The 20,958-nt window shown below is 45.3% G+C and overlaps 4 protein-coding genes and 2 non-coding genes across 15 annotated transcripts in view; 4 read left to right on the top strand and 2 right to left on the bottom strand.

Annotated features, from left to right (window-relative positions):
* Nucleotides 1–10,528, top strand: part of LOC144151548 (guanylate-binding protein 6-like) — a 76,830-nt gene extending 66,302 nt beyond the window's left edge. For 2 of the 3 annotated variants that reach the window (XM_077682649.1, XM_077682655.1), the window contains exon 22: nucleotides 10,001–10,528. In XM_077682649.1, coding sequence (XP_077538775.1) covers nucleotides 10,001–10,198 — 198 coding nt within the window. In that variant the 3' untranslated portion in view covers nucleotides 10,199–10,528. The remainder of the gene's footprint in view (nucleotides 1–10,000) is intronic. The other variant, XR_013318899.1, reaches the window with a different exon arrangement.
* A 471-nt stretch (nucleotides 10,529–10,999) lies between these two features.
* Nucleotides 11,000–15,119, bottom strand: Hsc70-3 (heat shock protein 70 cognate 3). 2 transcript variants are annotated; one of them, XM_077682675.1, is made up of 5 exons: nucleotides 14,997–15,119; nucleotides 13,636–13,789; nucleotides 13,219–13,483; nucleotides 12,743–13,115; nucleotides 11,000–12,445 (listed from the first exon to the last, which is right to left on the bottom strand). In XM_077682675.1, exons 2-5 carry the CDS (start codon nucleotides 13,773–13,775, stop codon nucleotides 11,241–11,243), a joined length of 1,983 nt encoding a protein of 660 aa, XP_077538801.1. In that variant the 5' UTR covers nucleotides 13,776–13,789; nucleotides 14,997–15,119; the 3' UTR covers nucleotides 11,000–11,240. The 2 variants fall into 2 exon arrangements, with proteins under 2 accessions (XP_077538801.1, XP_077538794.1); XM_077682668.1 differs by lacking the exon at nucleotides 14,997–15,119 and adding an exon at nucleotides 14,472–14,619.
* Nucleotides 15,120–15,259: 140 nt separating this feature from the next.
* Nucleotides 15,260–19,070, top strand: LOC144151599 (uncharacterized). 5 transcript variants are annotated; one of them, XM_077682727.1, is made up of 13 exons: nucleotides 15,309–15,453; nucleotides 15,909–15,932; nucleotides 16,099–16,140; nucleotides 16,332–16,369; nucleotides 16,933–17,181; nucleotides 17,387–17,436; nucleotides 17,621–17,672; nucleotides 17,836–17,981; nucleotides 18,150–18,209; nucleotides 18,381–18,422; nucleotides 18,589–18,639; nucleotides 18,802–18,833; nucleotides 19,002–19,070. In XM_077682727.1, the coding sequence occupies exons 1-5, from the start codon at nucleotides 15,324–15,326 to the stop codon at nucleotides 17,044–17,046; spliced, it is 348 nt and encodes a 115-aa protein (XP_077538853.1). In that variant the 5' UTR covers nucleotides 15,309–15,323; the 3' UTR covers nucleotides 17,047–17,181; nucleotides 17,387–17,436; nucleotides 17,621–17,672; nucleotides 17,836–17,981; nucleotides 18,150–18,209; nucleotides 18,381–18,422; nucleotides 18,589–18,639; nucleotides 18,802–18,833; nucleotides 19,002–19,070. The 5 variants fall into 5 exon arrangements, with proteins under 5 accessions (XP_077538859.1, XP_077538853.1, XP_077538837.1 ...); XM_077682739.1 differs by having other exon boundaries at nucleotides 15,333–15,453; nucleotides 18,376–18,422; XM_077682733.1 differs by lacking the exon at nucleotides 16,332–16,369 and having other exon boundaries at nucleotides 15,260–15,453; nucleotides 18,376–18,422.
* Nucleotides 17,027–17,110, top strand: LOC144156411 (small nucleolar RNA snR60/Z15/Z230/Z193/J17). Its single transcript, XR_013319780.1, has one exon. It is a non-coding gene; the product is annotated as a small nucleolar RNA snR60/Z15/Z230/Z193/J17 (small nucleolar RNA).
* LOC144156410 (small nucleolar RNA snR60/Z15/Z230/Z193/J17) lies at nucleotides 17,469–17,552 on the top strand. Its single transcript, XR_013319779.1, has one exon. It is a non-coding gene; the product is annotated as a small nucleolar RNA snR60/Z15/Z230/Z193/J17 (small nucleolar RNA).
* A 6-nt stretch (nucleotides 19,071–19,076) lies between the features above and the next one.
* Nucleotides 19,077–20,739, bottom strand: LOC144151578 (uncharacterized). 3 transcript variants are annotated; one of them, XM_077682695.1, is made up of 5 exons: nucleotides 20,436–20,739; nucleotides 20,316–20,375; nucleotides 20,030–20,170; nucleotides 19,309–19,413; nucleotides 19,077–19,245 (listed from the first exon to the last, which is right to left on the bottom strand). In XM_077682695.1, exons 2-5 carry the CDS (start codon nucleotides 20,334–20,336, stop codon nucleotides 19,135–19,137), a joined length of 378 nt encoding a protein of 125 aa, XP_077538821.1. In that variant the 5' UTR covers nucleotides 20,337–20,375; nucleotides 20,436–20,739; the 3' UTR covers nucleotides 19,077–19,134. The 3 variants fall into 3 exon arrangements, with proteins under 3 accessions (XP_077538821.1, XP_077538813.1, XP_077538826.1); XM_077682687.1 differs by having other exon boundaries at nucleotides 20,316–20,737; XM_077682700.1 differs by lacking the exon at nucleotides 20,316–20,375 and having other exon boundaries at nucleotides 20,436–20,729.
* Between the last annotated feature and the right edge of the window lie 219 nt (nucleotides 20,740–20,958).

Below are 20,958 nucleotides of genomic sequence, written 5' to 3'. Positions count from 1 at the left end.
TAGTACTGTCTATTCTGACAAAGTCTCCAACAGCCTTGTATTTGTTTCTTTTCAAAATTGTTAGGTGGCGCTGCAATGTAGTAGGCTCGTAGTGCTGAACTCGCTTCACAGCCCGACGACGGCTTGGTGAAAGCTTGCTGGGCATAATTATAGCGCATCGTACCTTATTCCTGCAAGCCGGGCTACCATAGGGAGTCGGAACATGATAATTAACTGCAAATGAAAGTTCTGACTGATAAGTGATCATAAGAACGTCAACAAGCATCCACCAAAGAGTTTGGTTCTCAACTCCAAGCGGATTTTTTCACATCGCTTGCTTGCCTTCAATATTGTGCCGGTCATAATCATTGCAAGGTGTTTTTACATCACGTGGAGGCTAATTTGGGCCTTTAATAATGTGAAACCACCAGATTTCTTCTAGAGAACTATCCAAAATAACAAAACTTGAAATAGAAGTTGGGCTTCACCACATGGCATGGGCACCACATGGGCTAACATTTTCTTTTATATCTGACAAATTGTACTGCGCAACTCAATTTTTTTTCTAGGACGGCTTTTTGAAATGTCTACCTACAAAATGTATATTCTAAATTTTTTCTACTACCGGTGGTTTATTATACACAACTTACTTTATTCTTATTTTCTTCGACGCTTGGACAAAAATTTCGAATTTGATAATTTTTTTCGCAATCATTACTTATGAAAATATTATTAAAACTGGTGTCGTTGGAAAGCGCGTGGAATAATCTGCATTTTATGTAACTGCAATGTGTACCTAACCAATATGTATGGCACAAAAGATTGTTTTGTTAGACCCTTCAAAATTGGTCAATTTCCCACGGTAACGAAAGAGTTAAGCAGTGACTTAGTGAAGAAGAAAAGTTACTTGGCGCTTTTAAGCTTAAGTCTGCTTATATGGTGTGAATGCAAAAACATGGTGGTAGCCTGAATTCGTGAATCGGCCGTAAGCCTCTAATGGAAGCTGTCATCTTCTCTGACCAATGCCTCCCTGGCCAGTCTAAAAACCATTCAGAATACCATAAGAAGCTATGGGTCTGTGTAATCGTAGTTTCACAAAACCAGCATGGCATAGATGCCATGTGACAATAAAGTATCGTCAGGGAAAGCCATGTTTTCACTTTCCAAGCACCTAAGCAAATTTCATTGTACCTCAAAAGTTCTCTTTCGTATGGCATAGGTGTAGAGTCGTAATAAAGAAAAGAAAGTAGCTGTAGAGCAGTGGTTTTGTCACTTGCCTGTCACCGTGTGTCCCCGGGATCAATTCCCATAGCTGAATTTTTTTTTTCTTAGTTTAAGGCACATGGAATTTTGGGGCTGTCTGCTGCTCACAACAGCAGGTTTTTCGCCTCGTAGGGCACATAATGCCGTTGCATTTATAAATGGGTGTAGCCCGAAACAACCCATTCCTGGTTGAACTCGCACTGTTTGAACCCACTCCGAAAACGCCCTTCCCGCTTGACCCGTACGTGTGCGCCCGTTCCTGAAATGCCCTTCCTGTTTAGGCGCTTCCTGTTTCAACCCGTTCCCAAAACGCCCTTCCGGTTCAGCCCACTGCCAAAAAGCTCTTCCCATTTGAACTCGTATCGTTTCAACCCATTCGATTTTCCAGAAATATGCGTTACCGTTATTTAGTGTTCCCCAAAATATGCATTCAAGGAACGGGTGCCGTGCAATACTGTAAAAACCTCCATGCAGCAATTTTCTGTAATTACGCATACGGCCGATATTTCCGGCCGATAAAAGTGCGAACGCCTGAGGCCGATGCTGCTCTCTTGAAGCTTTTTAATGAAGGAAATGCTTTCGCATTTTTCGTTCGTTTGGCTTCTTTACGGAATCAAAAGTTTGTTTGGTCATTTATGGCCCTTCTCAGAAAAGAAACAATCGCGCTGAAACAAAATTATGCTCTCGAAAGGCTTTTTTTCCAGTACGGGAGCTCCTAGCGACAACTACGGCAATCTAACCAGTCAGGGCCGGGAAGATTTCGCTGACAAAGAACTTGTCAACGGAACGTCCTGCATCGATGTGGGTTCAAATCCCGTCCGTTGCGCGTTTTGTTTTTATAATCAAGAAGCGGGGACCCGAGTGTAAATGAAACTACTGAAAGTGCCATTTGACGAAACTGCGTGCAATGATGCATGTCTGTTTTGGCAGTTCAGAGAAAATGTCTCAAGTTTGATGTGTTAGATGGATGTCTACCTAAATGTTATGCAGTATATTTACTTTTCCACGTACTGCATGCCCACCTTAGGATTATCCGTAAAAAGTACACCAAAAAGCATAAAGCTTGAGGTGTTCTTAACGCCGACCTGGATGAAAAATGTGTGCCAACCATTTCTTCCCAGAGATAATTTTATCTTTAAACTTCAATGCCCCCTCCTTTTACAGACATACAGCACATATATAGTGACCGTTAGCCCCAAATTAAAATGGATTGTAAATCCACTGGCTCGGCCCATACTAGTTACCGCTTTCATAAAATATGCTTATTAGTTAGATTGCTTATTAGTTTGTTAGATTTGGTAATTAAATTTCGCAAGATATTTTACAGCGTAGAAATAAAACAGGAGCCCTTTACTACCCCTAATAAATTATTGATTGCATTTGGTAAAAGACCCAACTTTGTTCCCGCCACGATACGAGGGCTACAAACTGGCACAGCGCTCGCGGGAAGAGGTTCTATTTTGTTAATTCCCGTATTTTCCTTCTCTTTTCGGTGTTGCATATGCAAAGAAGCGCATGTGCATTCGTATATAAAATAATTCAATACCTTGAAACACCTATGCAACCGTCGGGACTCAAACCCACACCGCTGCCGGAGTACAAATGCGAGCAACACGTTCCAGACCGCTCGTCCAACGTGGAAGCAAACGGAATTGGGTGCACTTTCAGCTGTAACTCACCAAATCAGACATAACGCAGCACCCTACCTGTTGTTTTGTTAATTGACGCCACGTATAGTAAAACGAACTACTGCCATAAGGTTATGTAGATTAACGCCGTGTGTCTGTACTTTGGTTCCGCCAGCCGTAACTTTTTTTTTACTGTGAAATACATCTGACGTAACTCCAATTTAATTTTCAGGTTACGTTGGACGTAAGTGTATTTTTTTACTTCGGGCTACGTCGGACGCAGCTCAAAATGTTGGGTGAAAGTACAGTCGGACGCAAGTTTAATTTGAAAAATTGCCCGCCTCGGTCCGAGTAACCCAGTCGAACTGGGTACGTTATTCCAGGAAGGGACTAAATGGTAAATACGAAACGGGAACAGCGTTCCGTACCGGGTTGAAGTGGGAGGGAACAAACGAGAAGGGCGAAACAGGAAGGCCGTTTTGCGCTGGGTTGAAATGGGAGGGAACAAGCGGGAAAGTTGAAATGGGAATGGGTTCAAACGGGAACCTCCCTTATAAATGCCACTACAAAAAGAACGGCAGCAACAATAGTTATTACTTTAGCCTGTGCAAATTCCCTGACGGCAGCAACAATAGTTATTACTTTAGCCTGTGCAAATTCCCTGACATTGTTTCAAATTGGAGCAAAAAAGTTCAGAGTCAGAGGCAGTGTAGTGTGGGTGTAGTTCTGTGTCTCAGACAAATTCTTGATGCACTGTGCCGTCAGGGTTGGGGTCCACGCATCTTACTTTGTAGAAACTTGTTTTTGGTGTGACTGCTTACACCGTGCTCCATTCAAGTCATAGATGTTTCTTGCTGCCAAGTTTTGAAACTTGTAGTGGGACGGGTATTTGAGCGAGATTTCAACCATGTGTCAACAACTAAAGGCAGTAATGAGAAACATGTTTCATAAGGGGCAAGCACACTCTGCGGCATACTAGTGCCTACTACAGATGGCAGAGTCAGGCATACCGGTAGTGGGAATATCTACTAATCAGCACTTAGTGTAACAGGGGAAGTATAAGGGGGGTTGCTGCCCCATAATTTTGCCATAAGTGTACACAAATCTACTGAACTGAAATTAAGAGCACTCTAAAGGAATGAAGCTACCAAGAGCATTGGCTCTTTGCATCTTTATGCTAGAAGGAATGAAAACAATGTAACGGACAGGGCTTCAAGGCCAACTCCACTCAAATTTTTGCCAATGTAAAAATAATGTCATCTAATAGTAAATAAGTACACCTAAAAATACTGTGAACTGTAAAACACCGTGTTTTAAACATGAACACGGGAGACGAAAATGGCTCACAAAGATTGAAGTTTTCGTAACCGCAACTGGAAAAAAAAAAAAGAAAAAAAAAAACGGTTATTATCGGCACCCGGACGTAACGTAGGTGCTGGAAGAGAAGCGGGCATGCAAGTGCTAGCAGCCGCTCGCAGAAGCCTCAACATGTGCATGGTAGCGTCGTGTTCCGCACTGTTATTTCCACAGAAGTTCCACCAATATTTTGCCGAGGCTAATGGAGTTAGGCGCAATTCCAACGTCATATTGCCATCAACCGAAATAAAGTAGACTGTCGGCAGTCATTTCTGCATCAGAATACCTGCCGTAGTGGCAATTCTTGCCATTGCGGGTAAAAAAGCAGGTCCCGATTTACAAAGCTGTCTGCGTATGATTTTGAAAAGCAGCTTTGGTTAGCCGACTCTTTGGCTATCATCTTACTTTTTTGTTTGTTTGTTTATTAATGGGGACAAACTGCGTGGCATGGGCGGCTATCAGTCACAGACTGTTTTTGCTGTGTTTTTACATGCAGACAGATTTGTGAATATTTGTTCAGTAACTTTCACTTCACTGCACATCCAAGATCGTATTGTAAAATCTGTTTAGAACCACATGTTGGCTTCCAAAGCTAGATGATGCACTAAAACGGGAAAAAAGTCACCTATCTACCGCGGTTTGCCATTTTCACCAGGGATATGTGCAGTTGATAACATTTTACTTTCAGGTAAACTATATCTATCGCTCTACAAAAGTAAATACTTTATTTCGCGATAGAAAAAATAATGTAGTTCATCATTTAGGAGAGGAACAGTTTTGCCAACTTTCGCACCTTGCGAAGATGACGACCGATCTTTGCGCAAATATATTTGTTACCACAAGCAAGGCTGGTTTTGGTTCGCTTGGTGAGTGAGGAAAAAGTAGTACAAATGTTTATACCGGCGCGTAGAACAACTCAAGTTAGATCGTCAAAATTTTGGAGATGTCTAAGGTGTGGAGGTGGCGTTGGACCAGCCCTAATACAGCAAATATTGCACGTGAAAGTACAGGTTGTCAAGGATTTATAAAGGATCTTTTTTTCTGAGACAGATGAAATGGGAATGATAAATGTACAGGCAAGTGCGTGTTTCATGCTATTTTATTGACTAAAAATATATATTCAAATAAAAAATGTTTTGCTAACTACAGAAGCATCGCAAGTGCGTCTATAGTTTGTGAACTTGTAACCTCTTTTATTGCATTGAAAAATTGTGGATATTGCTGCCTATGTGGTTAGTTTTAAAACATGTGATGTCGGAGGCGGTACAGTGGGGCAGTGTAGCAGAGAAACACTTGGCAAACGCATCCCTGTGGACAGCAGTGTGCTGTGCAAGTCGCTGGAGAAGCGCAAGCTCCATGGGATGGGTTCCTCTTCTCCGTCACAGGCCACTCATAACTTGTTTTGGCGACTCTCCGCCAGGTGCAAACGTCTGCTACAGATACTTTGAACTCTTGCAGTTATTGTGCTATGAGGGTGCCGGGCTTAGGACATCACCATTGTGTTTTTTAGAGCTTAAACAACTTATGTGAATCAAATTTGGGCAAAGAAAAATTTTAAGTGCAGTTGGCCTTCAAGAGGGAAGAGACAAGCACTTGCACTAGCAACCATGTCTTTATTTCATCCAACACTGGCTTTATACAAGCGAGGCAAACTCTACACAACTAGAAAGAAGAGAAGAGGGTGAAAGGGGCTGCAGAAATAATCCTAAAACACACAACAGGGGAAAGGCAGAAGACATGTAACAACATGCAAAATATGTAATCTCTTCTTGGTGCAGTGAGACCTTGGGCACACTACCACAATCATCCTCGCAGTATGTACGTTTATAAAAAGCTTCTTGAACCTTGCTTGCCCTTTGGTCTTGATAGCAACCTATGATCTGGCTTCTTTCAAACATCAGAGAGCAACCACATCTATGGCAGTATGCAGCAAGGTGGCTATCAGGAGAACCTTTTAGCAACTTGGAGTGTTGACTCAGGCGATCATTAATGCAACACTCGGTCTGACTCATATAACACTTATTGTAAGACAGTGGGATTTTATAGAGAATTCGGGACGCGCATTCTACAAACTTCTGAGCATGCTAAATTCAATTGTTGTCTTGCAAAGCCCTGTGCTGTTTATTTAGAAAGAAAGAGAAAAAAAAAATGCAGGAGGAAGCTGTGGGTAGGCGAGAAAATGACTGCTGTAGGTATTCATATTACAGTAATCCCTGGTTTTAACGAAGTCAGCGGGAGCGGTATTTCGATATAAGTGACCACTCGAAAAAAGCTAAAGCAGTTGAGCTTTAATTGCCCCACAACTGCAAGGAATCAAAACACAATGTATTCAGTGAAGCAAAGCTTTATTCAGGTGCAAAAAAGGCAATGAGCTTTGGCTGTTTCAAGTTCTTGCCGGGCGCGAGCAACCCCTGCTCTAACTTGACCAAGCATTGCATGAGGCTGTGGTCGCCGCCCATAAAAGTGGCAGTGGGTGTGGCCAATTTACAGGGGCGTCACGGAACGCAACGCGAATTTCGCGCTGGAAAGTGCCGCAAACGCCGTGGCTCGAGTCTGAGGTTGCGTTTGTTGCGCTCAAAAAACGATTAACCGCTCATTTTGGGTGCCCAGCGCAATCATGAAAACTGACCGGTTTTGCACTAGGGGCTTTGCATGATCTCCGGGAAATTTTTTCCCGAGGTGTGCAGCAGTGAAGTTTGCAAAACAAGAGTTTTTCGGCGCCCCATTGTCGACGACACTGCTAATTCTACGGTTCGAGTGTTGGCGTTCGCACAGTGTCGCGTTGACGCCATTGATCAATGTCTAGGAACAAAATTCAATGACCCTACCACGCATTCGGACTGTTTGTCTAAAGTCGGATGGCGTGAATCGAGCATGACCGGCTCGAGAAAATCGCCGGGGAAAGACCAGCTTGCGTTGACCTGCCATGTTGGCAGCCTGACTCGCCGCTGGGTCGCCGCCGCTCGGCCATGCCTCTGCTCGCACTTCGCTCTAAGCGGGTCAAGCTCTTCATGCGCTTCGAGTAATGCAGCCTAAAGTGCATGCGTTTGGGTTGGGACCTGGAAAAATTTCGAATAAAGCGATATTTCGAGTAAAGCGATTGCGTTATAACGAGGGATTACTGTACGTTTCTAATTATCTGTTTGTGGAAACCATCATGATATTACCAACATAACAATACTATTGAGAGCTCAGTATATTGGACGAAACAATGGACAACCTTGTGTAAGCTTTGCCTGGTATTGCCATGGTGAAGTAAGCCATTTACCTGTCAGAATATTGCCAGTTTGTGTTATTTGTCATAAAAATTAAATCTGGCTGGGATGAGCCAACTGCAATGAAAAGAAAAGCAAAAATTTGCGCTAACTGTGAAAGTTACTGTCAATTACGTCATTCTCCTGCCTCATGGAAACTGGCTTCTCTTTTATAAAATTAGTTTGGAGGATACTGTGAGTGCAAATGCACCTTCAGAGAACCAGAACTGGCTGTGTGTAAAGGAGGCAAAACTAATAGACTGGATTTCTTTCAGCGGTGTAGTGAAGACTGCAGTTAAAAAAAGAAAACAAGAAATTAGTGGAACAGAGCATGTTTCATCTTTTACTGATATCCTGTTTCTCACTGTAGTTACAAAATGATCTTGCAGCAATTCACCCAGCTATCAATGCTATGAATGATAAAACTCCTAGTTTGAGGGAATTAATATAACTTGCATTGTTACCTCTTGCGTCGATAACAGTCTAGTTACTCGACCGGTTGAAACAATAATTGAGTCTGCTGAATATATTAGCGCGCGGTGCTTTGGTGCCTGGCTCAGGGGTTTCACGGTGGCGGCGGCGAAGCTGTCCACGTAATCGAGCGAGCAAACGTGCCACCCCAGCAGAAAGAAGACGGGGAGCAGCGTCTGGCAAAAGTGTGAGGGGGAGGGCAGCACGCGCTGCTAAGGCGTTATCTCCCAGTGCGCAACCATGGCTCAGTATGTCTCGCTGCCTCCACCTCACACTTTCGCCAGACGCTCCTCCTCTGTTTGTGGGTCATCCACGTGACATTTGCGTGAGAGGTTCAAACCTGATTTACAACAACATGCTTGCCGGCGGTGACGCGCTGCGAGATAACGGCAGAGTAGCGCGCGCCGCCATGCATTCACTGATACTGTGATAACTTACTGAGACGTGGCCGATATGTGCCATGACCGAGAAGACTGCTGTTCGCACTGCGCGCAAATTTCGCATTAGGGAGTATAGTAATCATCATGGTTTTTTTTTCTTTGCATTATGACATTGTTACAAGTTGGTTTGGCTGTGTAACACAGTAGCACCAAACATAAATTTCAGAACATGAAAATGCAACTAGTGACACGTGGGGTTTGCTGTGATGCTGGAGCTTTTCATCCATCTTCACAAAAATGCAGCTGGAGGTGGGTATAAAAACAATTTGACATCGCCAATGCCGTGTCCCCCTTGAAAGACAGAGTGGGGCAGAATTGAAACAGGAGGCTGGAGGGCTGTCACAGGAGTGGGCATCGGGCAGTGAGGTGAGAGGGTGCCAGGCCAGGTGATGTGAATAGCTGTGCGCTTATAAATTACCAAGTGAAGCACAACAATACTATCAACGAAAAAAATGAAAAAGCATGAGAGGGGACAGTGTTTAAGCACACTCTAGTATGCCACTGCTCTCGGGTCAAGTGGAAACCCTACACAAAGTAAGCATCAAAGACTTGTGGTGAAAAGAACATTGAGGCAAAGTAGGGTCCCGAGTTATTGCCATTTTGGAGCATTATAGTGTGAATGTTTTGTGGCCAACATGCCAAGACACAAAATCATTACGGGCGTAAATTACTGCAACTGCATGTTTTGTGGCAGAAATAGAGAGAAAAAAAAAGGAAAGAACAATATATGAAAATAGCGTTGCTCTGCTGGTCTGTGTCGTTTTTTGGCAACCTTTTAACAGGCAATGCGCAGTAGTGTTTTTGTTAACTGTTTGCATAGGGAAGCCACTGGGGCAGTCACACGAGCTGGTTAAATCAAACATTTTCATAAGCACCCCACACATCATCATCAGCCTACTCAGGTCCACTGCAGGATGAAGGCCTCTCCCATTGACCTCCAACCACTCCTGTCGTGCGCAGCTCGAGTCCACAGTTTACCCCCGAACTTCTTTATTTCATCCCTCCAGCTGCTTAATGGCCTTCCCCTTCTTCTAGACCCATCTCTTGGTATCCACTCTGTTACCCTAATTGTCCACCGGTTTTCGGTTCGTCTTGCTACGTAGCCAGCCCAAGTCTACTTCTTTTTCTTTATTTGAACTATGATATCTTCTACTCTAGTTTGTTCTCTGATCCAGGCAGCACCCTGCACAACTTTCAGATAATCACGCAAGCACTAAGCAGCCTGTTTAGAGGCTCACCGATTTGGAGGCGAGGACAAGGAGACATAGGAAACTAAACAAATGGGTTCGTGTAAACGCTGTGGATGGACGGTGAAAGCGACCCCATCCGTCTGAAGTGTAGGCTTGTTTTTTGACGATACTGCTTGGGATCAGTGACTCTTTTCACATTCGCGGCAGCTGTTTTGCAATCTGGTACTGCACGTTATAAAGTCCTGCTGTAAAAAGTGCATCTCAATTTATTATGTGACTTGTCTGTTGCGTGCTCCAATGCCCCAGTGGTTCCCTTGATGCTTCAGGACAGCTTTTGCCTGCTTGAAGGGGCAAACGGTTGTTTTTAAATGTGGCATGTACTTTTCAAATTCTCAAGGTGCTGTATCCTGTTTGTGCAGATTATGAAGGTGTGCCTTCTGCAGCTGGAAGATGGAAAGGCCAAGTATTGGCAAGAGGACCTCAAAATGAGCATCATCGTTGACTACATGAATGAAGACCCCGAGCTTTCAGGGGCTCTGAAGCGTGTGAAGGGACTGTGGTCGACCATCTTGGGCTTCTTTGTTTGGTTGTTCTGGTTGTTTGGAAAAGACCTGTAGAGCATAGGCAGTAGATTGACCCATTTAGTAGATCCGTGAGAAATCCCACTGCTGTGATACATAGCTGTATTAACTGCCCTGCTTTCAAGGCTTAGCTAGTGGGCTGTACTGTTTTCCCGAACTTATGTCCAAATATACTCAGATTGCTTGCCTTTGCTATTTTAAATGTATTCTGCTGAAGCCTTCAGCTGTGTTGAATGTTTTTTATGTAAATTACTTCATACAGGTTACTCAGTGCAAGGGCTCATTGCAACAAGGGTCCGAGGAGGAATCGCATGAAATAGTTTTATACCAGAAAAATAAAATACCTTTGTTGCTTGTCAACCTGTATTTTCTCATGTCACTTTGTCTTTGAATATTGCACAATAAGTAAAATTGCATTACTTACACTGGCCAGCATCAGTAGACTAAAGCTTCCAGCTACAAAATTTCACATGTGCAGTTGGTGCCAGGGTTGCACACAGTGGCTGCAGCAATGTTAATGGGGGTGAAAATTTTTACAGCTGGCATTAATAAAGCACTGCCTTAGACCTGTGGGGCCACATTGCCCTACTGCTCAAGAACAGCAGCACAGCTATTCCTACTACTTGTTCACCCTACACTTTAATGCAGCAAAGCCTGTTGGAACAGTTTCTTTGTGGAAGTCATTTCAGGCCACACCTGCTTGGGGCTGCGAGACCCTGCAAGACTGAACAGGTGCATTAGGCTCTGGCAGTTGCCGATGGCTTGCCTACAGCTGGCATTCGCCACACCTGCACCGCCTAAGCTGATTGACCTGTTTTGTCTAAAGAAAGACTTCAGTGTATGTACAAGCATTTATTTGACAACCCACGTAAAAAAAATCCCTTCAAACATAACTTAAGTTACAAGTTGAGTTTGTACACAGAATGAGGATGGCAGACAACAGGTTGGAGAACACAAAACCAGCCAAAGGGTAGGTGGGAACTGAAACAGTGCATTGGCCATATGATGAGGCTTGTGATCGTTAACAGATGAGCAATGAGTGTTGCCATCCACCCTCTGGAAGTCCTAAGAGAGCTTCCTACAGTTCATCCTTTGTCGAGTCGTCCTTGTCCGTCGGTGGTGGTGGGGTGCCACCCGAGTAGAGCTTGGCCACGATGGGCTGAACAATCTCTTCGAGAGACTTCTTCTGAGCCTTGAGCTGGTCAGCGTCTGCGTCAGCATTCTGCTCCAGCCATTTGATCGACTCGTCCACAGCCTCCTTGATCTTTGTCTTCTCGGCGTCGTCCAGCTTCGCACCAAGCTTTTCCTTGTCTTCCACCTGGTTCTTCAGGGAGTAGGCATAGGACTCCAGCTCGTTACGTGCCTCCACCTTCTCCTTGACTTTCTTGTCCTCATCGGCAAACTTCTCGGCATCCTTCACCATCCTTTCGATGTCCTCTGGGGTGAGCCTGTTCTGGTCGTTGCTGATGACAATCTTCTGCTTGTTTCCGGTACCCTTGTCCTCAGCACTGACCTTCAGAATTCCGTTCACGTCGATCTCAAAAGTGACCTCGATCTGAGGCACACCGCGTGGCGCAGGGGGAATTCCAGTGAGGTCAAACCTACCCAGCTGGTGGTTGTCCTTGGTCATGGGACGCTCTCCTTCGTACACCTGGATGGTGACTGTTGACTGGTCGTCGGATGCCGTGGAGAAGATCTGGGACTTCTTGGTGGGAATGACAGTGTTGCGTGGAATGAGCTTGGTCATGACGCCACCAACGGTCTCAATGCCCAGGGTCAAGGGGTTTACGTCCAGGAGCACAAGGTCACCAGTGTCTTCCTCTCCCCCAAGGACGCCAGCCTGCACAGCAGCACCATAGGCAACGGCTTCGTCGGGGTTGATGCCTCGAGTCGGCTCCTTGCCATTGAAGAACTCCTTCACCAGCTGCTGGACCTTGGGGATCCTAGTAGAGCCGCCAACAAGGACGATTTCATCGACGTCGCTTTTCTTGAGGTCTCCATCCTCAAGTACCTTCTGGACTGGCTTCATGGTCGACCGGAAGAGGTCCATGTTCAGCTCCTCAAACTTGGCACGAGTCAGCGTCTCGCTGAAGTCTTCACCATCGAAGAAGGACTCGATCTCTATTCTGGCTTGGTGGGCAGTAGAGAGGGTGCGCTTGGCCTTTTCAACTTCACGGCGCAGTTTCTGCACGGCACGGTTGTCCTTGCGCACGTCCTTGCCAGTCTTCTTTTTGTACAGCTTGATGAAGTGCTCCATTACACGCTGGTCGAAGTCCTCACCACCTGTTAAAAAAAAAAAGAAAGTGGATGGGTGGGTGGATAATTAAGACAAGAAATTGCATGGACACAGCGACAATGCTATAGCAAGGAAATGGTCGCAGTGAATCTAAAGTAATATTAAAGCCCCTCCAAAGCAATTTTTGTTAGTCCATGCAACTTTCCTAGAAAATAGCCAGCTATTCACTTCATCGAGAGGAACTATGGCAGCCAACATTCACTAATCCTAACACTGAAAATTGAGCTTCCTTTCAAAAATCGGCAAGGCTGGACACTGGTATCCAATCAGGAGTTGAAACTAACCGAGATGGGTATCTCCGTTTGTGGAAACAACCTCGAACACCCCGTTGTCAATGGTCAGCAGGGAGACGTCAAATGTTCCTCCGCCCAGGTCGAAGACTAGGATGTTCTTCTCGCCTTCCTTCTTGTCGAGGCCATAGGCAATGGCAGCAGCAGTGGGTTCATTGATGATCCGCATCACGTTGAGGCCAGCAATCGTACCGGCATCCTTCGTGGCCTGGCGCTGGGCATCGTTGAAGTAGGCGGGCACAGTGACGACAGCGTGAGTGACCTTCTTGCCCAGGTAGGCCTCGGCGGTTTCCTTCATCTTGGACAGAACCATGGCAGAAATTTCTTCGGGGGCAAACACCTTCTCATCTTTTCCGGAGGCCTTGACCTGCGAAGCAACAGGCAGTGTAAACCATGTGCGACGCAAGACCCACTGCTCCCAATTGAACGCACAAACAGAAAAGGGGCAAAACAACTGCATTAGGACTTACCATTATGTGAGGCTTGCCATTCTTCTCTTTCACTGTAAATGGGAAGTACTTGACATCGTGCTGGACAGATGGATCAGTCCAGTCGCGGCCAATCAGACGCTTCGCATCGAACACGGTGTTTTCTGGATTGCTAGTCAGCTGGTTCTTGGCAGCATCACCAATGAGACGCTCCCCTTCGGCAGTGAAGGCCACGTATGATGGTGTGATACGGTTGCCCTGGTCGTTGGCAATGATCTCCACTCGTCCATTCTTGAACACACCGACACTGGAATGAACAAGGAAAGACCGCAGTGGGGTCGGTGAAGGCTCGCTTGCACGAGACTCGGGAATTTACTGCTGCGAAAATACCGACGTGTGGACTAAACGAAACTTGTTTGAACAGTTACCACAGCCGCAACTTAGTGTTCGAAAACTTACCAAGAGTACGTCGTCCCCAGATCGATGCCGATCACGGTGCCGACACTTTCTTTGTCCTTCGCTGCATCGCTGTCTTTTTTGGCAGAGACAACGGCAGCAACGAAAAGCGCTGCCGTTAGGCACAACGCAAATTTGGCCATCTTGGGAAAAGTACCTGCGAGGAATAGGGTAGTCAATAGCACCAGAGTACTCCCAATACGGGTTCACAAAACGCGCAAGGTCACCACTGGCCGCGGTACTGCGCCAACCGTACTAAAGCACCGTGGCAAGCGAGTGAATGAGCCTGAGCTTAGAACGAACATCGCATACGACTGGGCCCTGCGGTCATGTGCTGTGCTTGGACGTGGGAAGTCGGAGCACACCTCATGACGGGCAGGGCGAAAGCAAGAAGTACACGTCATATTTACCATACGCCCATACTGGCACGCTGGCAGAACAGATATCAGTGACCATATAGTTTGCCACGTCATAATACTTGCTAAACTACCGAGAAGACATTAGACCATTCCAGCGCCTACAAATACGACCAAAACATACAGGAGGCAACAATATTGGATCCAAGTCCACGTCAGCGCAAGCCGTGCACTTGAAACCAACGCTCGACACTATACGAAGAATGGTTTGCGAAACCAGGACTGTGCCACTTAGCGAAACCACTCGGGTAAATATTACACGTACTCCGACCTTCGTACAGGCAATAAATTGACAGGATCTAGATACCGGCGCATCATCTATCGGAACAACCTGCCGGCATTTGCAATACGTGCTGGAGCGGCAAAACACCCTCGCACAAGCGATTCAGATATTAAAAGGCAGACGAACGCTAGTATACGTACGGTCGTCTCTACGACACCAGATGAGCAGTCACAACAGAAGCCCGCAACAGTCGATTCGTGCTGACTACAGCTCACACACAACTGGAATCACGCCGTGTAACTGACAGACACCAGCTATGTTGAAGGCATGGTATAAGAAGTAGCTTTCCATCGTGGCGCCATCCCATTGGTCAGATCGAAAAGGGTTACACTCTCTCATTGGTCAGAATCAAGGCACGTGGTACTACCAACAAACGACACGTAGCTTTCTGTTCTGGATCCCACCCGAAAACACTGGAATAACGCCGCAGGGTGGCACGTAAACCATCGTAATGCTTTAAATTATGTGTATTTTTTTATTTTCAAGACTGATAAACGAAAAATCGTCGTATCTGGTATGTAAAACGGTCAAAACCAAGCACAGACGTCCAAGGTCGCAAGCAAAATACACGCCATTTCGTTTATATTTTGACCTAGGGCAGGCCACGGTGTAAGGGGCAGGCTCTACGTCAATATTTAGTTATTTTTTGTTATAAACCCACCTACCTGCGAGTGCGAATGCGCTTATCTTGCGTCTTATACGTGATTGTAATTACAACGCAGAAAATAAAGTCTTCGTCGTCTTCTTGAAGTCGGCTAAACACTGACTTCAAAAAAAATCTGCGCTACCGGAGTTCTATTCTGAAAGCACTTATTCTCGAAGGTTCACGAATGTGAGTGAAAACGTATAAACAAAAGGTAATGTAAAGCTCAAGCTTATTTTTTTACGCTTTAAGTAAAATTCTTAAAATTATTTTCGGCAGCACGAGTAATTATTTTTAAAAAGGCTCAAACGATAAGAACGGAAACAACATGCCCGTTTGGCTTTGACTAATGCTTGGACTGCGGCCGGTCAAAATCCTAGCCTATCCAAGGATTGTTATAAAACGCCTGGTATCGATAGCGCGCGTCCATTTGGTCGAGCTGTTTGGGTGTGGTCGTGATCCTGCATGGTCGCGCAGAGGTAAGCTGCTTTTTCGCGAGTGAAAATGTGTCGGTAGTTTATTTGCTGCAGCTCTGCTTCGTCAGTACGTAATGCAAGATTTTACGCACGCAAGAAGGATTACTCTGATCTAGTGCGGTCCTTGAGTGGTTTTATCATTTAATTACTTTGCCTCACTTTGCTAGTTGTGGCCGAAAAAAATTTGTCCTTTTCTAATATGATCGGGAAAATTGCGAGTGAACTGAGCCGTTGGTTACTGTCGATTGGTTGAGCATTCCGCCGATTGCGCTGGATTGAAACAGCAAACGTGTCCGCGTCTTGGCTTGACCGGTACTCGTGATGACAGCATATCATTCCTGAATCTCGTTGATGTTGGAATGTATTAGCTCTAACTGATATCAAACTGAATACTCCGCGAGAATATCGGCCTCGTGGCGTTTTTTCTCACATTGAGCTGTTTTACTTTTCTCCCGCAGTTCCCGTGACAACTTTACGGCATGGTACGTACGTACTGACACGTGTATTACTTGCGTTTATTCTGTGATGATAAACTCGTGGGAATCTCACTGACAACTGTGATAGATATAACGATTCTGATTTTCGACAACGTGACTGTGCGAGCGGATTTGTCGTACGCGGGACCTCAAAGTCTTTGTCTGCTTTCAGGCTTATCCGTCTTGCCCATTGGAGCTTCGCGATTCTGTCAAAGTAAGTTCGACGTTTTGTTCTCGCTAAAAAAGAAATATACTGTTCGCAATCAAACTGATGAAATGCATTGAACTCTCTCGCTGAAAGACATGTGGAAAATGTTTGTCTGACAACAAAGGCACTTGTCGTTATCCGATTGGTCTTTTTTTTTTTTTTTTCTCACGTGTTTTTTTTCTTTTTGTTTCATTCAGTGGGGCCGAATGGTTGGAAATATCCATCTTCAATACAGGTATGAACAGTACAGCACCCGGAAAATCACCTTTTCTGCTAGCTTTCTAGCTGTCGCCTTTGTAGAACAAGACTGGTTGCAAACAGTATTACCGCTCCTTTATAAAGCTCTGCCACGCACAACTAACAAAAAAAAAAAGTACCAGCCCACACCTTGTGAGTGCCTTGAATCTCAAGTTTGGAAAATGTTCTGGCACGCGAAGGATTATATAGTGATGCTTTTTGCACAATCTACTCAAAATGCTAAGCACATGTTAAGGCTAGATGTTGTGGGGAGGCATTAGAGCATGCAAGTGAAGGTTGACCTACAATTGAGCAAACTTGCAGTCATGCCAAAGTGGGCAAAGTCCTCGGAGGCGTTGCCAAATCACCCCCCTACCCGGCTGGGTAAAATCGACACTGATCAGTTGCAGTTGCGAAACGACACCAGCGAGGATTGCTGTACTGGACGGGAGCAGTCGGTCTTGATCTTTACCCAACCGGCCAAACCGCTTCCGCTCACTGACTAGCCAGCGCCACTATCCATAATTAGCAGTGGAGTGACGCTGCACTGTTATTTTGCAGGTGGTCCAAAGCAGCGTCCTGGCAAGCCACCATGTGAGCAGCACAGATGACCAAATCTGCAGGTTTGTGGTGTGCACAATTTTCTGGCATTTTCCATGGATGATGATTGCATAGTTCAACAGATTGTCTCTGACGACTTCATGCTTTTATGGTCTTTCGCCTCTATCTGATAACTTCACGCAGTGCATTGCAAAACTGCAAGTCTGCTCGAAAGCTGTGTGATGAGCTTGCCTGCTTTTTCTACACAAGGTTAGTTCTGGGAGGGCAGCATTCGGCTTGTGCCTTTCTCCTTCAGTTAATAGTGCTGGGTACTACGAGCACTTCCCACATGCTTAGCTTACACATGCATTTTGAGCAATTTTTGCAGTCTTGTTTCTTGAGCCACAGTGATGGCACAGCTTGGCAGAAGACTTGTAGGGTTGGTACTAGTTTTGCATTGTATGTTATTTTGCAGGTGGTCCTGGCAAGCCACCATGTGAACAGCACAGATGACCAAATCTGCAGGTTTGTGGTGTGCATAATGTTCTGGCATTTTCCATGGATGATGATTGCATAGTTCAACAGATTGTCTCTGACGACTTCATGCTTTTATGGTCTTTCGCCTCTATCTGATAACTTCACGCAGTGCATTGACGAGTGGTGTGCTGGGGCATGCAAGATTGATTTTCCTTTGAACCTTCTATTCCAGCTGGCAATGCAGTTCACACCATGATTTGAATGTTGCTGTGCTGTTCAGTGGGGTAAGCTCTTTGCCAATGCATTTAAGTGCTCCTTGATTTGTGATGACTTATTTGCTACTGCTGATCTGTGGTGTAGAAAAGTTTGTGCTGAATAGCATAATCAAGTTTGTGTTTGCTTTCCCTGTCGCTGTGTTGTAAAGCATGGTTTCTTTTCTTTTTTCAGCTCCATATGAAGGCTGATAGTCAGTTACCTGCATTAGCTTGTTGAGAATGATTCTCCCCTCCCCCTAATTGTGTTCCAAGGCAGCCTAATGCGAAAAAAGTGCTCACAAGATGGAGAAACGCTTGCAGGCTGCTACCTCTAGCAAGGTGTGTGGATACTGTTATTTTTTTTTTTTGTTTCTGCACATGATGGAAAAACCTCCGATATTGACAACGTGATACTACCCACCAAGATCTCTGAATCTATCTGTATCCAAAAATTCTGGGGCTTGGTTTTCGTCTCCACTTCAGCTTTTTTTCTTTCTTCTTTTCCAGATGTGCAGGATGGTGCAATGCTCAGTTCGAGTTTCATTTCTTCTGGTCTGCATTGCCAAGGTATGGCTTACAGCATTGTCTGCTGCTCTCTCCTGCTTTTGTGATGAGAAAACCCTCCAATGTTGACTACGTGATAACTTACCAAGATCTCTGACAGTTTTCCTTCCCAGCCTTCTTTTTTTATTTTTGGGGTGCCCTCATTTTCTTCTCTCCTCCCTTCTTCCAGACAAGGCATGGCAGTGTGTGACACTTCATTGCACTGGCACCTGAAAGGTATGATGCAAGGCATTGTCTAGATGACCTGCCCTTTTACTGCATGTGATGAGAAATCCTCCAATGTTGACCACGTGATAACCTCACCAAGATCTCTGAATTTTTTTTTTTCCACTCCGGTGCACTTTTTTTTTTTTTGCACTTACCACAAACTTTTACTTTTCAGATTATATGGCAGTAGGTGATGCAACACCTTCATGGATTTGCAGCTTGTGAGGTAGGGCCTCAGCTAGTCAAAATTTCTGTAACGTTAATGCATGATGTATCAGTATTTGCTACTCCAAAAGAAATGCTGTGGAAAAACTTAATTCTGATGCAGTGCTCCATTCTCTAGTAACTGGAATCAAGAGTCCTCCTCCTAATGCAAATGTATTTACAGATCGGGCCTTCAATCGTGGATGGAGACCAAAGGTATTAAAATTCCCAAGCTTCATTAGGTTCTACTACCATGATGACCCTGAGATAGGGACAACTGAATGTTGTGATTGCAAACACTCAATTTCTGACGCTTCTTGCTGCTTACTGGGTTTTCGGTTTACTATTCTCAACGCAGTAATTCGTATTTTTGCTCTTTTTCAGGTGCGTTTACACGTATATCCCACAGCAACTTATTTGGTAATTGTGAAATAAACTTCACTGTGAAATACACTTCACTCTCTGGTGTGAATTGTTTATTGCATGCTGTACAGCTTTTGATGTAGTTTTGCTGTGCCTACAGCAGTCCCTGTGATCGAAGTAGTTTCTGTAGCTCTTGGCTATCGTACATGGCTTGCACGTCGCTTCCACCTCCAAGGCACTGCTTGTTGACGAATACCCTTGGCACCTGCAAATTTACGCTAGTGTTAGATGCTAGTCCACACTTTGTTAACACGTGGCTTAACCTTACCGTGCGAGCGCCAGTCATCTCTCCTAGCACCTCTTGAATATCGCTGCCATCGCTCCGGCCATTCAGCTCAACTGCTAGGTATGGCACGCGTAGTTCATCGAAAACCTGAAATAAGGGGAGGGCAAGTTTGACAAACTTACAACACCGTGGGCTGGTACTTTCGTGGCTTTTACATAGGTGCGCGCACTAAGACTGGGAGAAGCTACGCATGACGCAGTCCCGCAGGTACGTTCATCGGTTCGACCTCTGGCCTTTCTAGGGTTCCAACATACTGCCTTTCCAACTTGTGTACAATACGCTGCGAATGAAACGAGAATACACAAAACTGAAAAATACTAGAATTCGGAAAGCCGCACTTTCCAGACTTCGTTTTTGTAACCAGGCCACGCCTAATTTTGAGTTCGCGTTTAATTTGCCGCGTATTGTACTGAGGTGCTTCGGGCGTACACTGTACCGAGCTCTCCCAAGTTTAGAGCGGCGCTTAATGAACTCGCTTTTTCAGGGCTATCGCTCAATTAATTGTACTACTTACATTTGCAGAGCGGTACGTTTTGGGTAACTTTCAAAATGCACGTTAACCACTTTTACACGTCGAGAAGATTGTTGCTCAAAGCAATCGCCAACTTCGTTCTGTTTACGTACATTGTTTTTAGAGACTGGCGGGGAATGGTACCGTTAGGTCGTTGTTGAGCGCGCATAAAGACGATATTTCACAACTTACTTGTTTCGCCTGGTCGCAGTACGGGCAGTAAGTCTTCGAAAATATGACCACGGGATTTTCCTGTAAAGTCTGCTGGATAAAACCGGACGCGGCGGACATACTGGCTGGCGTACTCCGTTTACCCCACAAGCGTAGGAGAAGCTGAAAAGAGTCTTATGTAAGTCACCAAATAAACACTCCTGGTAACCGCTTTCCTGCAACAACTTAGTGTTTTGGGACGCTTCAATCGCTTCAATGTCATAAATACAACAGTAACGGTTGCGAACTAAAATTCAAACAGCCCTACTCGTTGCAATACGTAGGCCATAGCCCTTTGCTATGGCACAGCTGCGTGGTACCCACAGTCCTGTAACAGAAGCCTCAAATTTAGCAGTGCTGGACTAAGCAAGGTTCGGACAAAGCTCACCGTTCCACTGATTCCGACTCGAATGGGCTGGTGCTGGCTATGTATCGGCACGCAGGAGTGAACAAGAAGCTACGCAGATGCCGGTGCAGTTTTCCGCGGCGGATGTGTGATCACTTGTTCTGGCTTCCACCGATTCTTTGCCACGCCCTTTACTGCCTTTACCCCATTGGCGGTAAGCTCTACGCGAATTTCACCACGATTTCACCAAAGCGGCAGCCAGAACAAAAAAAAAAGAAAAAGAAAAAGGGAGAAACTAGCGGCACCCCCTTGACCCCCTTTGGCTCCGTTGTCGTCTGCTTTCGTGGCCAGACTCGGAGCGGCTGCAGTTTCTAGCTCGAGCTTGCCCGTTTTGATGCTCAAGTGCATTGAAAAGTGGTTTTGCTTAATTATTTATATTATAAGCTCTTACGCCTCTAAATACCCTCGAGCTGTATCCCGCAACAAATTTATTAGCAGCACACCAGGGTAATTAGTCTTTGCTTATCTGCACCGGGCAGCTCAGCAAAAAATAAAACGGCTGTCT

Source organism: Haemaphysalis longicornis, unplaced genomic scaffold (assembly GCF_048455015.1).
Source record: "Haemaphysalis longicornis isolate Haplotype H1 unplaced genomic scaffold, Haemaphysalis longicornis Haplotype H1 scaffold_1, whole genome shotgun sequence".
Lineage (NCBI taxonomy): Eukaryota > Metazoa > Arthropoda > Arachnida > Ixodida > Ixodidae > Haemaphysalis > Haemaphysalis longicornis.
Note: the sequence above shows the minus strand (reverse complement) of the source record. Positions and strands in the feature narration are given on the sequence as shown.